The 16,126-nt window shown below is 37.2% G+C and overlaps 1 protein-coding gene and 1 pseudogene across 5 annotated transcripts; both read right to left on the reverse strand.

Moving 5' to 3' along the window:
• Window positions 1-1,797: 1,797 nt before the first annotated feature.
• Window positions 1,798-7,816, reverse strand: LOC110764214 (putative disease resistance protein RGA1). Of its 5 annotated transcripts, none has more exons than XM_088248344.1 (7): window positions 4,206-7,816; window positions 4,029-4,069; window positions 3,837-3,915; window positions 2,765-2,929; window positions 2,517-2,684; window positions 2,322-2,395; window positions 1,798-2,066 (listed from the first exon to the last, which is right to left on the reverse strand). In XM_088248344.1, exons 1-2 carry the CDS (start codon window positions 7,660-7,662, stop codon window positions 4,050-4,052), a joined length of 3,477 nt encoding a protein of 1,158 aa, XP_088104470.1. In that variant the 5' UTR covers window positions 7,663-7,816; the 3' UTR covers window positions 1,798-2,066; window positions 2,322-2,395; window positions 2,517-2,684; window positions 2,765-2,929; window positions 3,837-3,915; window positions 4,029-4,049. The 5 variants fall into 5 exon arrangements, with proteins under 5 accessions (XP_088104470.1, XP_088104471.1, XP_088104468.1 ...); XM_088248345.1 differs by having other exon boundaries at window positions 4,025-4,069; XM_088248342.1 differs by having other exon boundaries at window positions 4,025-4,069; window positions 4,161-7,816.
• A 3,702-nt stretch (window positions 7,817-11,518) lies between these two features.
• Window positions 11,519-14,625, reverse strand: LOC110764210 (putative disease resistance protein RGA3; annotated as a pseudogene).
• Window positions 14,626-16,126: the final 1,501 nt, after the last annotated feature.

Below are 16,126 nucleotides of genomic sequence, written 5' to 3' on the forward strand. Positions count from 1 at the left end.
CCCCTAGTTATTGGGGCGCGAGGTGAACTATTAAAATTCGGCCAGTGAATTTAATTTAATTTATTCTTTTCACGCAATGTTCTCTGTCGGCATGATGAATATTGTCTTGTTTTCACTATTTTCAGTGAAGAATTTATTTTTACATTAGTGCTCTGCAATTTTTTTTCTCCCCAAAACTCACGCGAACATGTTGAGTGTTTGTTTTAACGGGCTTCCTCCTTTTCTCAGTGAACGTGTTTCATCCAGCAATTTTTTTAGAACTTTTTACTGGTTCGAGCTTTCTTTGTAGTTTCAATTGCCACAACAAAGATATATGTCGAAATATATTATTAACATAGGATCACTTGGTCAATAGAGAATGATCTTTGGTGGTAAGCAATCGGAAGATGGCTGAACTCTTGCATATTATAACATCCAAAAAAGTCAACGCTTCACCTGGTTTGATATCGATCTCAGTTTCTTCACGGGTAATTTGGAATTGCAGTTTTAATTCCAAAGTTTCTTTAATACAAACTATTGGAACTACTGTTTTTATTAAGACGACAGACTAAGTTGGACAATATTTGGAATTAAGGTAGTTGATTGAAACCACAAAGCTCAAACCAGGAAGAAAAAAATGTTAAAAAGGGAAAAAGAAGAAGAGAAGAGCACGTTGGATGAAACACACTCGTGAGAGGAGGAAGCCTGTCAAAAACCTCAACGATGTTAACGTGAATTTTGGAAGGAAAAAAAAAACCTCATTTAAAGTTTGATGACGTGTCATGTGTTAAGTGGTTAGATTGTTTTAATGATTTAAATTTAATGAAATGCAGGTAAATGCACGGGACCTAAATGCAGAGGCTCATGATCTTAAATTACAAAAGTGCTATTTTTGAGGAGATTGGATTTGAAATCGAATCTAGGATCTCGGATACAGAGATAAATGCTCTTAATCACTTGTCATCTAAATAATTGAATAAATGAAACATCACCATGTCATGATTTGAGAGCAAATTCTACTCCAATTCCCCCATTAGGCCAATAGTACCACCGACCTCACCTGCAAGGTCTCACTTGTCAACTAAGAAGAACAAAGATTTACGCAGAAGGCAATTGTGGGAAGAAAATAAGTAAGTGGGTGAACCAACGGCTTTCAAAATTGAAAAATCAAAGCAAATTCTAGCCGTTAGTTTTCTGCTTTTGTGACACCTCTACGTGGCCACCCCATAAATCCAGCTGTTGACCTATGTTCTCTCTCCACTATATATTTGGGGAAGCAAGCAATCAGCCCAACTCTCTTCTTCATTTGTTCTCTCTAGCTAAAACTAAAAGCTTTTCTTTTCTTTCATTCAAATTAAATCTTTGATTTGCAATGGCACATTTGAGCAGCATTGTGATGAAGACGAAGGCCTTGGTCTTTGCCTTTGCCGTGGTGGCTTTCTTTGCGGCTGTGTCTTCGGCCCAAAATTTTGATGCTGCGCCCGCTCCCGCGCCGGCTCAAGACAAAGGAGCAGCTCACTCTGTGGTGGCCTCAGGGGCTATGATCCTCTGCCTCCCGTTTTTCATGTCCATGGTTGCTCTCGTCAACCACTAGATTTTAATTATTATTTCCACCCATTTATTACTTGCTAGTATTTATTACTTGGTGATTCTTTTATTTTACGTATGTATTTATAATGCGTGTATTTTCCTTTATCATTCTTTGTTGATGTGATACCATATTATAAATACAGACAAGTATTGAAGGTTCTGAAACAAATTGTGGTTTTGGGAGAATTTGTAAGCACTGCTTAATACAACTAACACAGTCCCTCCAGGTGATTAAATGATTTAGATTTGATAAATGAAGGACAAACAAACAAACATTCACACACAAATCAAACACCACAGTTTTACGTGGTTCACTCATAATTGAGCTACGTCCACGAGGTTGCTAGGGTTTTTCAGTAATTGAATAAGAAGCACAAGATACCACACTTGGGATACTGAAGCTCTCTCAACTGCTGAAGTGCCCCACAAGACTGGAGCACACTTCGAACCACACTCTTTCGGCACTCTTGCAATTTTCCAGTACTCTTACAAGGTCCCTGTTCCACAAAAGTTATTATCAACTTAATAGAACTAGAATGAAGTTTATGCAAGTGTAGGATATAACCAAGCACAGAAAATGATAATGCACGCAAACCAGACACAAGGATATAATATGTGAAACAAAAATCACATGCACAACATATAGAATGGAACATTATCTATCTGTTTGTGTATATAAGCCTAAATGTAGTAGCTCAAGGGTCGAGTCAATCTTATGATCAAATACCCAGGTGCATTAACAGGGTGCATACATTTGAATGATGGCTATTGGCTTTCTTCACTCCATCTGTTTCTTCTTCTCTCCACTGCACATGTATGGAAGTAACTGGATCGAAAGTAAACCAATGTTAGTACCATATGAACAATTTTTTTGAGATTTAATAATTGAAAAATGTTTGTTCACCTGTGTGGAAATATATAACAATTACATATGATGAAGTAGCTACCTATTATTCTTTTCCTAGTTCTTCATAAGCCATAACGCCATCTAAGCTTAAAGAACACTTGGTCATGTTCGTTTCAGTATTTTATTTATGCTCATGAATACGGGTTCAAGTGAACTTCAATTCCCCTCATGCACACCGTTCAAGGGAACTTCATTTCTCACACAGGACCTGAAAAGACAAGGAAGAAGGGAGAGTTAGCTGGGAATTGATTTCTTTAGAAAAGGACTAAGAAACAGAGATGTACAAACCCGAAAAATCTGCCCTCTTTGTTTTTGCTTCTCTGTATAAAGGAATAGTATCCAATTTCGAACTGGCTTAAAACGGTGAGGCGGAGCATCCGTTCGGGCACTGTCTGACATCTTCAATTCCAAGATGACAAAGCACTACTCTCTCCACCCAGCCATCTCGCTACACTGCATGTTCAAAAACCAATGAAAACTCTCATTTAAGCATTCAAAGCATAAACCAGCACAGGAAATGATAATGCATGCAAAGAAGACAGAAGGATATGATGGGGTAAATGAGTATCAAAGAAACAAACAACACAATTAACTTCATTGGAACAACAAGTCGGTAGCAGAGGGCAGCATGATAGAAGTATCAATGTTTTAAATGACGCGCACAAGTAATAGGTGCGCTTTGTGGCGGGCCTCTTGGCGAGGCGGTTTTCTAGTGTTTTCTCTAGCAACATAGTGGCTATAACATAGTGGCTATTGTATAATTTCTCAAAGTAATCCCCTTCATCCAAAAACAAAAAAACAAAAAAAAAAAAATCAAGATTTTCCTTTACTAGCACCCAAGTAATTGGGCTAATTCTTCATCAGCTTTTTGAAGAAGCAACATGACAGCTCTTCATAGCATTAAATGGCCAAAAAATCTTGCAGAAATGGCATTGGCTTGGTAACACCAATTAATGTTACTTCTCTCAATTGTAGTTGCTGCCCAGATGTCATTATCTCATTCGTCCGTACTACCACACGGCAACACGTGGTACTATTGTATAAATTCTCCAGAAGTGGAGAGGAAGACATTGGGTCCTTCAATTTAATAAAGAGGGTGGGTGTCTCGAACCATTGGAAAAAGCCTTCTTTTTAATAATAGATTACAAAGAACAAATCTATAAACTATATTATTTTTTATTACGCAGATCCATAATTGAAAGCTCATGGAGTAATATGAGGTTGCCGATCCAACAGATGAATAATGAAGGGAATTAAATGTTTAATTCATAAATACCAGCCATCATGACATAATACAAACTGCTTTCATAACATGGCACCAATTTCAAAAGCCATAAGGAAATTTGAGAGTTAGAATTACCTAAATTCATCACAATTACAACTGAGAGTCACTTGTATGATCAAAGCCAGGATGCCTAATCAATTTCTTCTTTTAATCACTGCATATCCATGAAAGAAAATTAAGAAACAAAACCGAATGTTATTATCATGTGAACATACCAACAACAAAACAATGTTAGGATCAAGGGTTCATCATCTAATACATACATACCACTTTCTTGGTGACCTGCTGTTACCCAATCAACAAATCATCTGAAAAAGAAGAAAATGAACAAGCTGAGGTTGGTTGCCATTTGAATGAAAGTGTGAATGCAAAAGAAAGAATTTAGTTAGAAAAACGCACCAATGCGGATGTTTGAGATGTGAGCAATCTTGGACCAGTCCTCACCTGTTTCTTTCTGGCATCTTTGCTTTAAGATGGGGCAACCGTCAATCGTCAACCTTTTTAATGAGGCAAGGCAACGAAACCCTTCTGGGAGTGATGCCAAATTAGGGCAATCGAATATCCAAAGCTCCTGAAGTGATTTGAGGTTGCCCATCCCTTCTGGTAGTAATGTCAGATTGGGGAAGCGTCCAATTGTAAGATCGGAAAGTGATTTGAGGTTGCCGATCCATTCTGGTAGAGATGTTAAATTAGGAAAATTGTTAATATGGAGCTGCTGGAGTAATGCGAGGTTGCCGATCCATTCTGGTAGAGATGCCAAATTCGGAAAACCGCTAATTTGGAGGCTCTGGAGTAATGTGAGGTTGCCGATCCATTCTGGTGGTGATGCCAAATTAGGACAATCGTTAATTAGGAGGTCCTGGAGTAATGTGAGGTTGCCGATCCCTTCTGGTAGTGATGCCAATTTAGGACAATTTGAAATATCCAGTCTCTGTAAGGAGATGAGGCGACCCATCCCTTCATCTGGTAGTGATACCAAATTAGGGCAATCTAAAATTACAAGCTGCCCAAGTAATGTGAGGTTGCCAATCACTTCTTCTGGCACGTATTCTATATCCTCAACGCCGCTAATATCCAGAGATTTTAATTTGGAGAGAACAAAGGAGGAGGGAAGGACCTTCCAGCTGCTTCTCTCTAACTTTAGGCTATCAAGATTTGGGTACAACGGCATGGAAGTTAGGTTAGGACAATTTTGTATATCTAAAGTAGAAAGACAAGGAAATGAAGAAGCTGAAGCTGAAGCTGTTTCATTCCTCCACCATCCCTTGAGATTAGGGCAATGACTTAGACGAAGACTATCCAAGGAGGGAAAGAAGGTCATCGATGGAGAAGCAGCTGACATCATCATCATCTCATCACTCGCAAAGTCCTTAACCTTGTCTTCTGCTGATATGTACTCCAAATTCGTTAAACTTAAAAGCTCTAGACTCTTAAGAAGAGGTAAATGATCCAACGGTGGAAGATGTTGGCATCTAACACAGCCAAACAATTTGAGATTAACAATATTTGAGAGAGAGAGAAACCAACTCGCAACCCTCGCACCCATATAGTACTCCACGGTTAACTGTTTTAGACTTGAATGGGGCTGCAGCGCTTCCATTGAGTTAATAATTACATCACTCTCCTCCTCAACCGCAGCACTATTTTCTCTTTCGATGAGCATCCAATGTAAAGTCAACGAATAGAGATGTCGTTTCTCCTTCAAAACTGCACCATCATAATTCAATTCTGACACCATATCTTTCTTGTACCTCAAATTTCTGATCTCCAACTCTCCTCTTAAATCCTTCAGCTTCCCCAACTCACTGAGCCCTGCACTGTCCCTCAACTTGGAATTGCTTTTGCTCAAAACAAATCTACTCAAAGTACGAAGACGAGTCAATTCACCCAATCCACCAGGAATCCGAGCCAATTTATGACATCTTTTCAAAATGAGATGTCTCAAGTTGATCAATTTCTTGATATCTCTAGGCAATTCCATAAGAGAGCCACATCCTGAGAGATCTAGTGTTTCCAAATTTTGAAGTTTGACTATCCAATTTGGAAGTCTCTCCATTTTTTGGTTATCATTAAGATCAAGATATCTTAAATGTTTCATTTTCCTAAGACATTTTGGTAATGTTGTAATATTCAATCCATTCAAACTCAACATACGCAATGACTTAAAATTTGAAGCAATTGTAGCACAAAATGACTTATGGAATGACTTCAGCCACCACTCCCAGTTTTGGCTCAGGAAAAGGAAAGTCCTTAGCTTATTTGATTCCAGCAAGGATGTTGGTATTTTCCATTTCGACGAATCAACATCAAAATCAAAAGATACATGAAGAAGACGTTTTGCATCAAAATCAGTCTTATTGCGATCTATTATTGTGCTTCCCTTCCCTGCCACTTTAACAGCAAGTTCATTCATGAGATCATGCATTTTACAGCTTTTTATTATACCAAACTCATCTTTTTCTTCTTCTTGGAAAAAAGATCTCCAAACTAGTTCGTTATAATATTCATAACCAACATCTTCCAAGCACTCATTAGGATTTGAAGACTTAACGAACCCTTGTGCCACCCACAGCTTAATTAAATTCTCTACGGGAATCTCATAATCAGGCGGGAACAAACTACAATAAGCAAAACAATGTTTCAAATGTGATGGGAGAACATCATAACTCAGCCTAAGTGTTGGTAAAATATCATCTTCTTTTTGCCTTATTGTTGAAAGCTTGTTATTCTTGAATGTCAACCATTTAGATTCTTGATGTTCGGAGTACAACATACTTCCTATGGTCCTTATAGCAAGCGGAACCCCCTTACATTTTCTAGCAATCTCCTCCCCAATAGCCTTAATGGTTGAACTCGTTGGCTCTTTTCCATCTTGGAATGCCATTTTCTTGAACAAATTCCAAGACTCCGCATCACTTAAACCCCCTAAGTTATACGGTTTAGTTGTATCTGTTATCTTTGCAACTTTTTTACTACGAGTAGTTATTAGTATTTTACTACCTCTTGCACCACCCATCAACAAGTCTTTCAAGCTAAGCCATTTTTCACGATCTTCATTCCACACATCGTCTAACATAAGGAGGTATTTCTTTCCATCTATCTTTCCCATAAGGTTCCTTTGCAATTGATCCATCCTAAGGTTTTTTGGTTCCTCATTAGTTGCAGATTGAATGATTTTCTCAGTAAGTACATTCAATTCAAACTTATTGGAGACACATATCCACATTTTCAGATCAAAATGATCTTGAACCTCCTTATCGTTGAAGACAAGTTTGCCAAGTGCAGTTTTTCCCAATCCTCCAAATCCAACTATGGAAATAGTTGAGACATTTTCTGTAGAGATGGGATCCAAATCCTTCAAAAGTTGAATAATTGCTGTTTTATCTTGATCTCTCCCTATTATATTATCCTCCTGGACAGATGAGTGGTTGACCTTCTCTCTTCTTACAAATTCTACATTTTCATGATTCCCTTCTAATAGACCAAATGTTCTATTCGAGGCAATCTCATGGAGTCTCTTGTTAAGATCTTTTATCTTATGACCGATTTTCAGCCCAAAAAAAAGCTGGTTTGAGCTAGAGAAGAAGATGCGTACCTGCTTTGACACTTTATTATTTCCAGGCACCATTTGTCTCCATTGAGCTTCAGTATAAAACTCATCGAGCACGTCATCAGCTTCATAAACTGCATCTTCTACGCTTTCAAGCCACACTTTGACTTCATTATTGTTGGCTTGTTTTTGCTCAGCATCAAGAAGAACAGCTTGGAGTTGGGCAACTTTCTCCTTCAGCTTTTGGAGGTCATCTTTGACACCCCAAAGCAACGCAATCTCTTGGAAAACAAGATTGCCTAACCTTTCAATGATCCCTTGTGCAATGTTGAAGAGGACTCCTTCGGCCATTGGAGAAAGGAAAAGAGTATTCACTTGGAGAAAGGAAAAGAGTATTCTTGCCGAAAGTTGTTTGTTGATAGAGTTATTTGGTGTGGAACAGCAAGTGGAGCAAGAGTATTAATAATTGGACAAAGGAAGGAGGAAACATGCATCAAATCAGGTGGGAAAGCTTTGAATATTTGGTGTGGAACAGCAAGTGGAGCAAGTTGAAGAGGAAATGCCGAAATGTCATCTTTGACTGTTTTTGTCATTATTTTAATGGAGGAGTCCAATTGGTTGGTGACATGTGTGATAGCCGTTGGTGTTTGTTGTTTCCAATTGGTTGGTGACGTCAACAACAATAATGACTCTTGGTTTTGGTTTCATGTCTGTGTATTATGTGTTTTACACGGCAATTCCAATAGATGGCCGGCATATCTACTTTCATATCTACTTTTATATTAATCTCTTTGTTTCCAATAGATGGCCGGCTATCTACTTTCATATCATGTAATGGTTGCATATCAATTATTATTTATTTATTCAATATCATGTGAATGTAAAGACGATAGAGTTGAATACCTGAGCAATTATTATTTATTTATTCAATATCTTGTCTGTGTATTATGTGTTTTACACGGCAATTCCAATAGATGCCATTGCCGGCTATCTACTTTCATATTAATCTCTTTTTTTATATATTAAATTACTAATAACATGACATATAACTTGTCATGTAATAATTTGTCAGCCGTCCACACTAGCTGCCATGTAGTTGAGTCAAATATTCTTTAGTCCAATCACAATTTTATTATGCAGGCTGCAGGGTAAAGAGGAATCCAAAGACTATTTATTTATTTGTTAATTTCTTCAACAACAAAAAATTCATTTTGGACCAAAAACAACATCAAAATTTCAAGGGAATGTGATGTAACACGATAAATATAATACATCATTTTTTGTATAGTTTTATATGTATGTATATGAATACGCATGATTTAAACCATTAATTGTGTAATCCTAATAATATGTCATAAAAAATGTAGAGCCATAGCAAATTTAATTATATTATTAGCACACGTTCTATGATTAATAGGCTTTTGGATGGAAACTTATATAACAATGTTATGTTATATATATATTGTTAGAATTAACGTCAATATTTTCATTTTAATATATTAGTGTGATATTTGCAGCTCAACAACATGTACTAAAATATTTAGGGTAAGACACATTGGAAGGAAAAGAAGAAAACAAAAACAACTTATTACTTATGCATTCAACATCAACATGATGTAGTTTTAGATGTCCACCTAGTAATAATAAGGTTTGTCTAAGCGCCCATGGCATGCGTGTTGTTGTTTGTATTCTAATATAAAGGGGAGAACTTTTATTTGTTAATGTTCTTTCTTGTGGAATATTTGCCCTTCTACTGTAAAAAAAAATATTGTCTCCAACTTAACCACTTATTAGCAATACTAATATTATCCTTAATTTACTTACTTGAAAAGTTCAGTACGTGTATGGTTTTATCACAAAAGGCCTCGACAATATTAATAGTGAAACCACTCATTATTTATTTTATCAAATTTCTGACCAGGACATTATACATCAAGCTATACATTACTCTTTAATAATTCATGGTCTTGGTTGGTAAAACATGACCATCCATAGTCATGACCCACTTTTAATTTTCATTAAATTTTTGGGACAACATTTTGGCACATTCTCTAGCTCGCATGCCAGTTTGCCACATGATCTCCTCATCATTTTGCGCATTAAAAAAGGATATTAAAAAATAATAATATTATAGATAGATGACCTCAGAGTGAGTGTCATTTTATTTAATTGGCGTTATCTCAATGTCTTGATATATCTCTCATAAATTTTTAGTAAGAATTACGTGGTCGTATACATGCTTCAATAGAAAACAAGTTTTAAATGCAAACGTACGCTTCATTATAAACAACTCAAAATGCAAGATGGTGATGAAAACATGCATTTTAAAAAAGTATATGTGGTAGTTTAAATGTAAGGATCATGGCAATATTTGACTTATTGTTTATTATTATTTTATTTTTCTTGCTCTACCATATGCTGCAGGTTATTTGAATCCAAAATTATTTATCAAGTTGTAATTGTCATTGCTTAACTACTCTAATTATATTTTCATAAACAATTATTGGGTGGTTATAACCAATTAATCTGCACTACCAACCGTAGTTAGTGCCGGTTTGGCATTGCTTATTTTGGGTGATAAGTGATTTTTAAAAAATTTTGAGAAGCCCAGCCCGTTTGGTAAACTATGAGAAAATCACTTATTATTAAAAATTGCTGTGAGAGAAAGCTATAAGGGAAAGCAGCTAATGAGGTGCTTTCATTTTCTGATTATGCAGGAATCAGTTTCGAAGAGGCGCTGGGTTTAATGATTATGCTGCAATTTTTTTTCTAATTATGCTAGAATCAGTACCAACAATACTTCTAACAAAAAGTTTACCAAACGCTAAACTGCTTTCTCTTACAGCTGATTTCTCTCACAGCAAATCTGACAGCGATTATTTTCACAGCATAGCAATGCCAAACTGTCTCTTAGTCTTAACAAGTTTACCTCAATTATGTCATTTCTAAAGTGGGAGTAGGTGCTAGCTCGCTGTCTCTGCCAATTTTGTTATTTCCTGCTTCTTTGCCAAAAAAAAAGGATGCAGCGTAATAATGGGTTGGTGATCAAATGAAATCTGGAATTCACCATAAAATTGAGAAAAGTCTGATGATTTATTGATAATTATACTCGGAATAACAACCCTAATCTCTTAGTTAAAGTTTGTTTAAATACTACCTCAAACCCTAGTACTACTAGGAATACTAATTGGATTCAAAAATTCCAAAATTATTCTTAATACTAAAAATGATGATTTAACTTACCAAACAACGATATTCGGCCTGCAACAATTAGATTTTGATGTTACGCTTATCAAACAGCTCCTCGATCATCTCGACTATATATATATGCTCTACATCAGAAAATTTACAGACGCAAGAATGATATACTGATTTGTTCAACAATAGTATAAGCTAATAATTAATTATCTGCTTCAATTTGGAGTACCATACACATAGCAGTAAATATAGGATATATATATATATATATATATATATATATATATATACCGCGATGGAACTAGTTAATTGAGACCAATGGATTAACTGCTCACATTCTAATAATTTGCCCTCTTTGTGAACTAGATAAAATGCTAAATCATCATTATTGTTAGGACTCGCCAAATTAATTATTCACATAATAAGAATATAACAAACAAATATAGAGATTATATTAATCCAATGGGGTTGTTGAGTGGTTAAGATCATATGAATAAGAAGTTGAACAACCAGGGTTTTAAATCAATGGAAAATAAGAGTGGAGAAGATGCATGATTTTCATCTGGAGCTCTTCACAATTCTATTTCTTAGAGTAGTTGAGGAGGTCAGGTTGGATCGTGGAGCTGCCCCACCTGACGTACCATGCCATTGATAAAAAACAAAAAACCCATACATACACATTATGGCCATGACTTCCAACTTCTCATATGTTTTCCTCTTGAGAGATATATGATAGTTCCTTTTCTTGGAAGTTGGAAATGAAGTGTCACATGAATATTGACTTTGAATGGCAGTTTGTAAAACAAGGTAGGATATGAACGAAAGAATAGTTCTGACAGAATGAGTTTTCATTAGTGTGATATTGTAATTTATAGAGATGTGATTCTATCATTTAGGGGTACAAGAAAGGTAAATATATATACAAATCAAATCAGATATTTATTCCTACAGTCTTGTAATTCTACTGCTGATAGTCAAGGGATTGCATAATCAAATCAATCCCCTAACATCTTGTATCGTATCAATTTCTTAACACTCCCCCTCAAGTTGGAGACTGAATGTCAAGAACTTCCAACTTGCGCAACATGGCTGAAAAGGCATCTTTCCCCAATGGCTTCGTGAATACATCTGCTACTTGTTGGGATGAAGCCACATACTTCGTAAAGATTGAACCGTCCAAGACAATTTGGTAGGGTTATGAATCCCATGAAATTCAGACTCAACATACGCAATGACTTAAAATTTGAAGCAATTACGTTGCAAGACGACTTGGACCTTTTCTCATCAATACGGCTACATAATTTATTTTGAAAAAGAAAAGTGCGTATCTTATTTGCCTTTAGCAAGGGGGTTGGGATTTTCCATTGTGAAGGATAATAACCATCAAAGCAAAAAGAAACATGACGCAGTTTTTCATCAACATTCTTTTGATTTGAATCTATTATTGTACTTTCCGTTCCCTGATGCTGAAATTGCAAGTTCATGCATCAAATCATGCATTTTACACCAGCTTATCATACCAAATTCGTCTTCTCTTTCTTCTTGGAAAAAGGATCTCCAAAGTAATTCCTTAAAATATTCATAACCAACATCTTCCAAACCCTCATTCTCATGTGAAGACTGAATAAACCCTTGTGCCATCCGTAGTTTAATTAACCTCTCCACAGGAATCTCATAATCAGATGGGAAGAGGCTACAATAAGCAAAGCAATGTTTCAAATGTGATGGGAGAGCATCATAACTTAGCTTAAGTGTTGGTAAAATACATGCTATTCTTGAAAGCCAACCATTCATTTTCTTGATGTTTGGAGTACAACATTCGTCCTGTTGTTCTTATAGCAAGCGGAACTCCTCGGCATTTTTTAGCAATCTCCTCCCCAATGGCCTTGATTTTTGAACTCGTTGGCTCTTTTCCATCTTGGAATGCCATTTTCTTAAATAAAGACCAGGACTGATTTTCATCCAAACCCCTTAATTAGTAATGTATTTTTGCTCTATCCCTTATCTTTGCAACTATTTCACTACGAGTGGTTATTAATATTTTGCTACCTTTTGCACCACCCAACAACAAGTTTTGCAAGCCAAACCATTTTTCACGATTCTCGTTCCAAACATCATCTAACACAAGGAGGTATCTCTTCCCATCTATTATTTTCCTCAGTTCTTTTTGCAACTGATCAATCTCAAGGCTTTTGGCTATGTCATTAGTTGCAGATTGAATGATTTTCTTAACTAGTATATCCAACTCAAATACATTAGAGACACATATCCATATTTTCAGCTCAAAAAAGGGTTGGACTTCTGGATCGTTGAATATGAGTTGGGCAAGTGCAGTTTTTCCCAATCCTCCGAATCCGACTACGGAAATGACTGATACATTCTCTTCAGAATGGTATCAAACAAGAGTTGTTTAATTGCATTTTTATCTTCTTTTTTTTTTGGTCAGAAGATGAACTTCATTTCAAAGCCTCACCCAAAACGGGGAGGGAACAGTACAACAAACAGGGCAACCCAGTAAGGAAGCCAGAGAAACTAAACTAATCTGCAATATCAGGTAAGCAGGAACAAAGAGGTTGTCCCAGATGATGATATCACCAGATAAAACAAACTTAAAAAAGACAAACCAAGCTGAAATAAAAGGGGCAAAAGAGCCCAGTGAACAAAGCAACAACAAGTTCGAAAAAAATACAAATCCACCACAAATCAGCCACCATAAGCCAACCACAATCCTAGCAGGCCCAAGGCAAGGGGAGCAGGAACAGGACCATGAGATTGGAAGAAGGTGGTGCAAGCACCCGAGCCGTAGCAAAGCCGTGGCTCTACACAAATTCCATGTTGTACGAGATTTCTCGTTTTGCGGTATCACAGCAGAAGCCAATAGATGGAACCAGATCGAGCTGGGAGAGAGGGGGTCTGAGTGAATGTCCACCCGAGATTCTCCATCTCCACCCGAACCGAAGTCACCAGTACACCTAGAGGAGGAAAGCAGGAACCGATCGAAGGGCAACCAAGGAACCACGCCGAGAGGATTGGAATGGGGGAGATCTGGGGAATAAAACTGGAAGGGAGGCATAAAGCCCCAAATCAGAGGCAAAAAGCCCCAGAAGCGAGCATTAAAGCTCAAGTACATCACCATCTCCTCACAATGAGAGAGAATCGGACACAGCAAAACAAGCCAGATAGGAGGCCTGAAGCCAAGGAGAACAAAACTCCCGCAAAGGGAGAGTAGAGCACCCACAGAGGGGAGAGCAGACCACCCACAGAGGGGGGAACAGGTACACCCACAAAGGGGAAAGCGGAAGCACCCACAAAGGGGAAAGCGGAAGCACCCGCAAAGGGGTGAGCAGGAACACCCACGAGAGGGGGAGAAGATGGGTCGGCAGATCTCAGCAAGGAGATACACCAGCTGCAGTAACAGGATAGAGAAGAGAAATCCAGAGGAGAGGGGAGGAGGAGCGGACCTCCTTTCCCCCCCCCCCAAGGTAGAGCGGCGCAGAGAGAAAAAGTTTAGTTAGGGTTTTGTCGTCCCTTTCTTTCTGAATTGCATTTTTATCTTCATTTCTCCCTATAATGGTTTCCGTAGGGGCAAAAGAGTGAGTTACCCTCTCTCTAGTTATAAATCGTGTATCTTCACGACTCACTTCTAAGTTGAAGTTTCTACGAGATGCAATCACATTAAGTCTCTCCTAAATACGTTTAATCTTATGATCCATCTTTAGCCGAAAAGCAAGCTGGTTTGAGCTAGAGAAGAAGATGCATACCTGCTTTGACACTTGATTATTTATAGGCATCATTTGTCTCCACTGTACTTCAGCATAAAATTCATCTAGCACGTCATCAGCTTCATAAACAACATCTTCTAGGCTTTGAAGCCACAGTTTGACTGCATGAGTCGCTTGCTTTTGCTCTGCATCAAGAAGAACAGCTTGGATTTGGGCAACTGTCTCTTGAAGCTTCAGGAGCTCACCTTTGACACCCCAAATCAATCCCATCTCTTGGAACCCACGGGAGGTCAACCTGCCAATGATCCCTTCTGCAATGTTGAAGAGGACTCCTTCAGCCATTGCTTTGATTCAGAATAAAAACAGAGGTGGATTAAATTACAACAACTTCAAGTGTTTGTTTCAAATATGGGGTTGTGGAAAATGGATCCTCATTGCTAGTCTTTATAAGGCCCTGTAATTGGAATCTTTCAAGTAAATACTGGTTAAGCAACGCACATGATTCTAGCCTACTAGTTACTCTAAAGCATTTGTTGCTAGCAAGCAAAGATTGTTAATTGGCACAGGTTCAAACTGTTGAATTATAAGTTCTTTAGCTGATTTAGGAGTTAGTTAAAACAGTATTTTACTCTTTTATTTTTCATAGCCAAGTGTAAAGATCCTATTGGATACTTAGATGGATTGCTGAGATCGTCTTGTGATGTAAGAGATCCAGCTACTGTGCCTAACGGTTACATTCCTCATTCCAAGTGCGTGAGGTTGCAATGAAATAGAAAGAGAACCTTCCTCTGCTTCAGTGTAGCAGAGCAGTAAGGGGAACGTTTCATTCCTTTTGCCATTCTCATGTTTCTTCTTCTCTCTTTCGTCACTATCACTCTCATACATCAGAAAACACTAACAAAAACTTGATCTCAAGTAAAGTACTTGGAATGTAGTTAATTAAGCTTCCTTCACATCAGACAATTAGAGACATTTTACCACGAGTTGAAGTAAACAATAAAATCATACATAAAAATCCTTCTATCGGTTCGATTTGATTCTTCTCGATGATGCAAAACCCCTAGCAACAAATATAGGATCGATGCTATCGGAATGTTGGACACAAGAATTAATCCAGCAACCTACCTATGATGATCTGCTACGGCCATCTGAAACATCCAAGTTGTTAATTTGTCTGCTGAATATGCAGAGTTATTCAATCTTTAATGTTCTTCGGGCCAGGTCCACTGTGGCTACGGACGACTATCTACGTTGCTCCAACACGGCAGAATTTGTAGATCTTTCTGTTAACATATCAAATACAAGTTGTGCCATTAAACCAAAATTGTGAGAAATTCCAAATTTCTTCTATAAAGAACTCAACTTTCTGTCATTGATCATGGTTTCTGCAAATCAACTCAAAATCTTGCAATCCCCAATCTTGTCCTTGATTCCTGCTGTTAGTAGTTGAGTAAGTGTTAAACTAGATGATACAAAACAAATTATATGACTTGGAAATTTCAAATGGAGATGATGTGCTACAGATACATGGAATTATGGGATTTGTTTATGGTTTCTTTTACAGCAAATGTGATTGATGATTTTGGGGTTACTGAAGATTCAGAGCTCAGTTACTTGCTGAGGAAGCATCCCTTGAACGAGTCTCTAAACAGATACCTTGCTTGGTGATGAGCACAAAATTAATACAAGTTTTATCCTTAAATTTATATTTGTTAGTATTTTCTTTTGTTTTATATAAATCTATTAAAGTATTTTTATTGTTTCTTTCCAATCTTTGTTTTTATATTTAATGAGTGGTTGTTTGTAGATATTAAGTGTCTTCCACCAATAGCATGTTGAGGAAAAGAAGTAAGTAATGTGTTGCAAGAAGAAAGTAAAGGATGAGAAGAAATATG

Source organism: Prunus avium, chromosome 2, assembly GCF_965620075.1.
Source record: "Prunus avium chromosome 2, drPruAviu1.hap1.1, whole genome shotgun sequence".
Classification (NCBI taxonomy): Eukaryota; Viridiplantae; Streptophyta; class Magnoliopsida; order Rosales; family Rosaceae; genus Prunus; species Prunus avium.

What these genes read in the sequence shown, in the direction of transcription:
- LOC110764214 (XM_088248342.1), bottom strand. Translation starts at nt 7,662, where the DNA reads ATGGCCGAAGGAGTCCTCTTCAACATTGCACAAGGGATCATTGAAAGG. An exon ending in CATCTCAAACATCCGCATTG is followed by an intron (nt 4,070 to 4,160) that starts GTGCGTTTTTCT and finishes CTTCTTTTTCAG; the next exon opens with ATGATTTGTTGATTGGGTAA.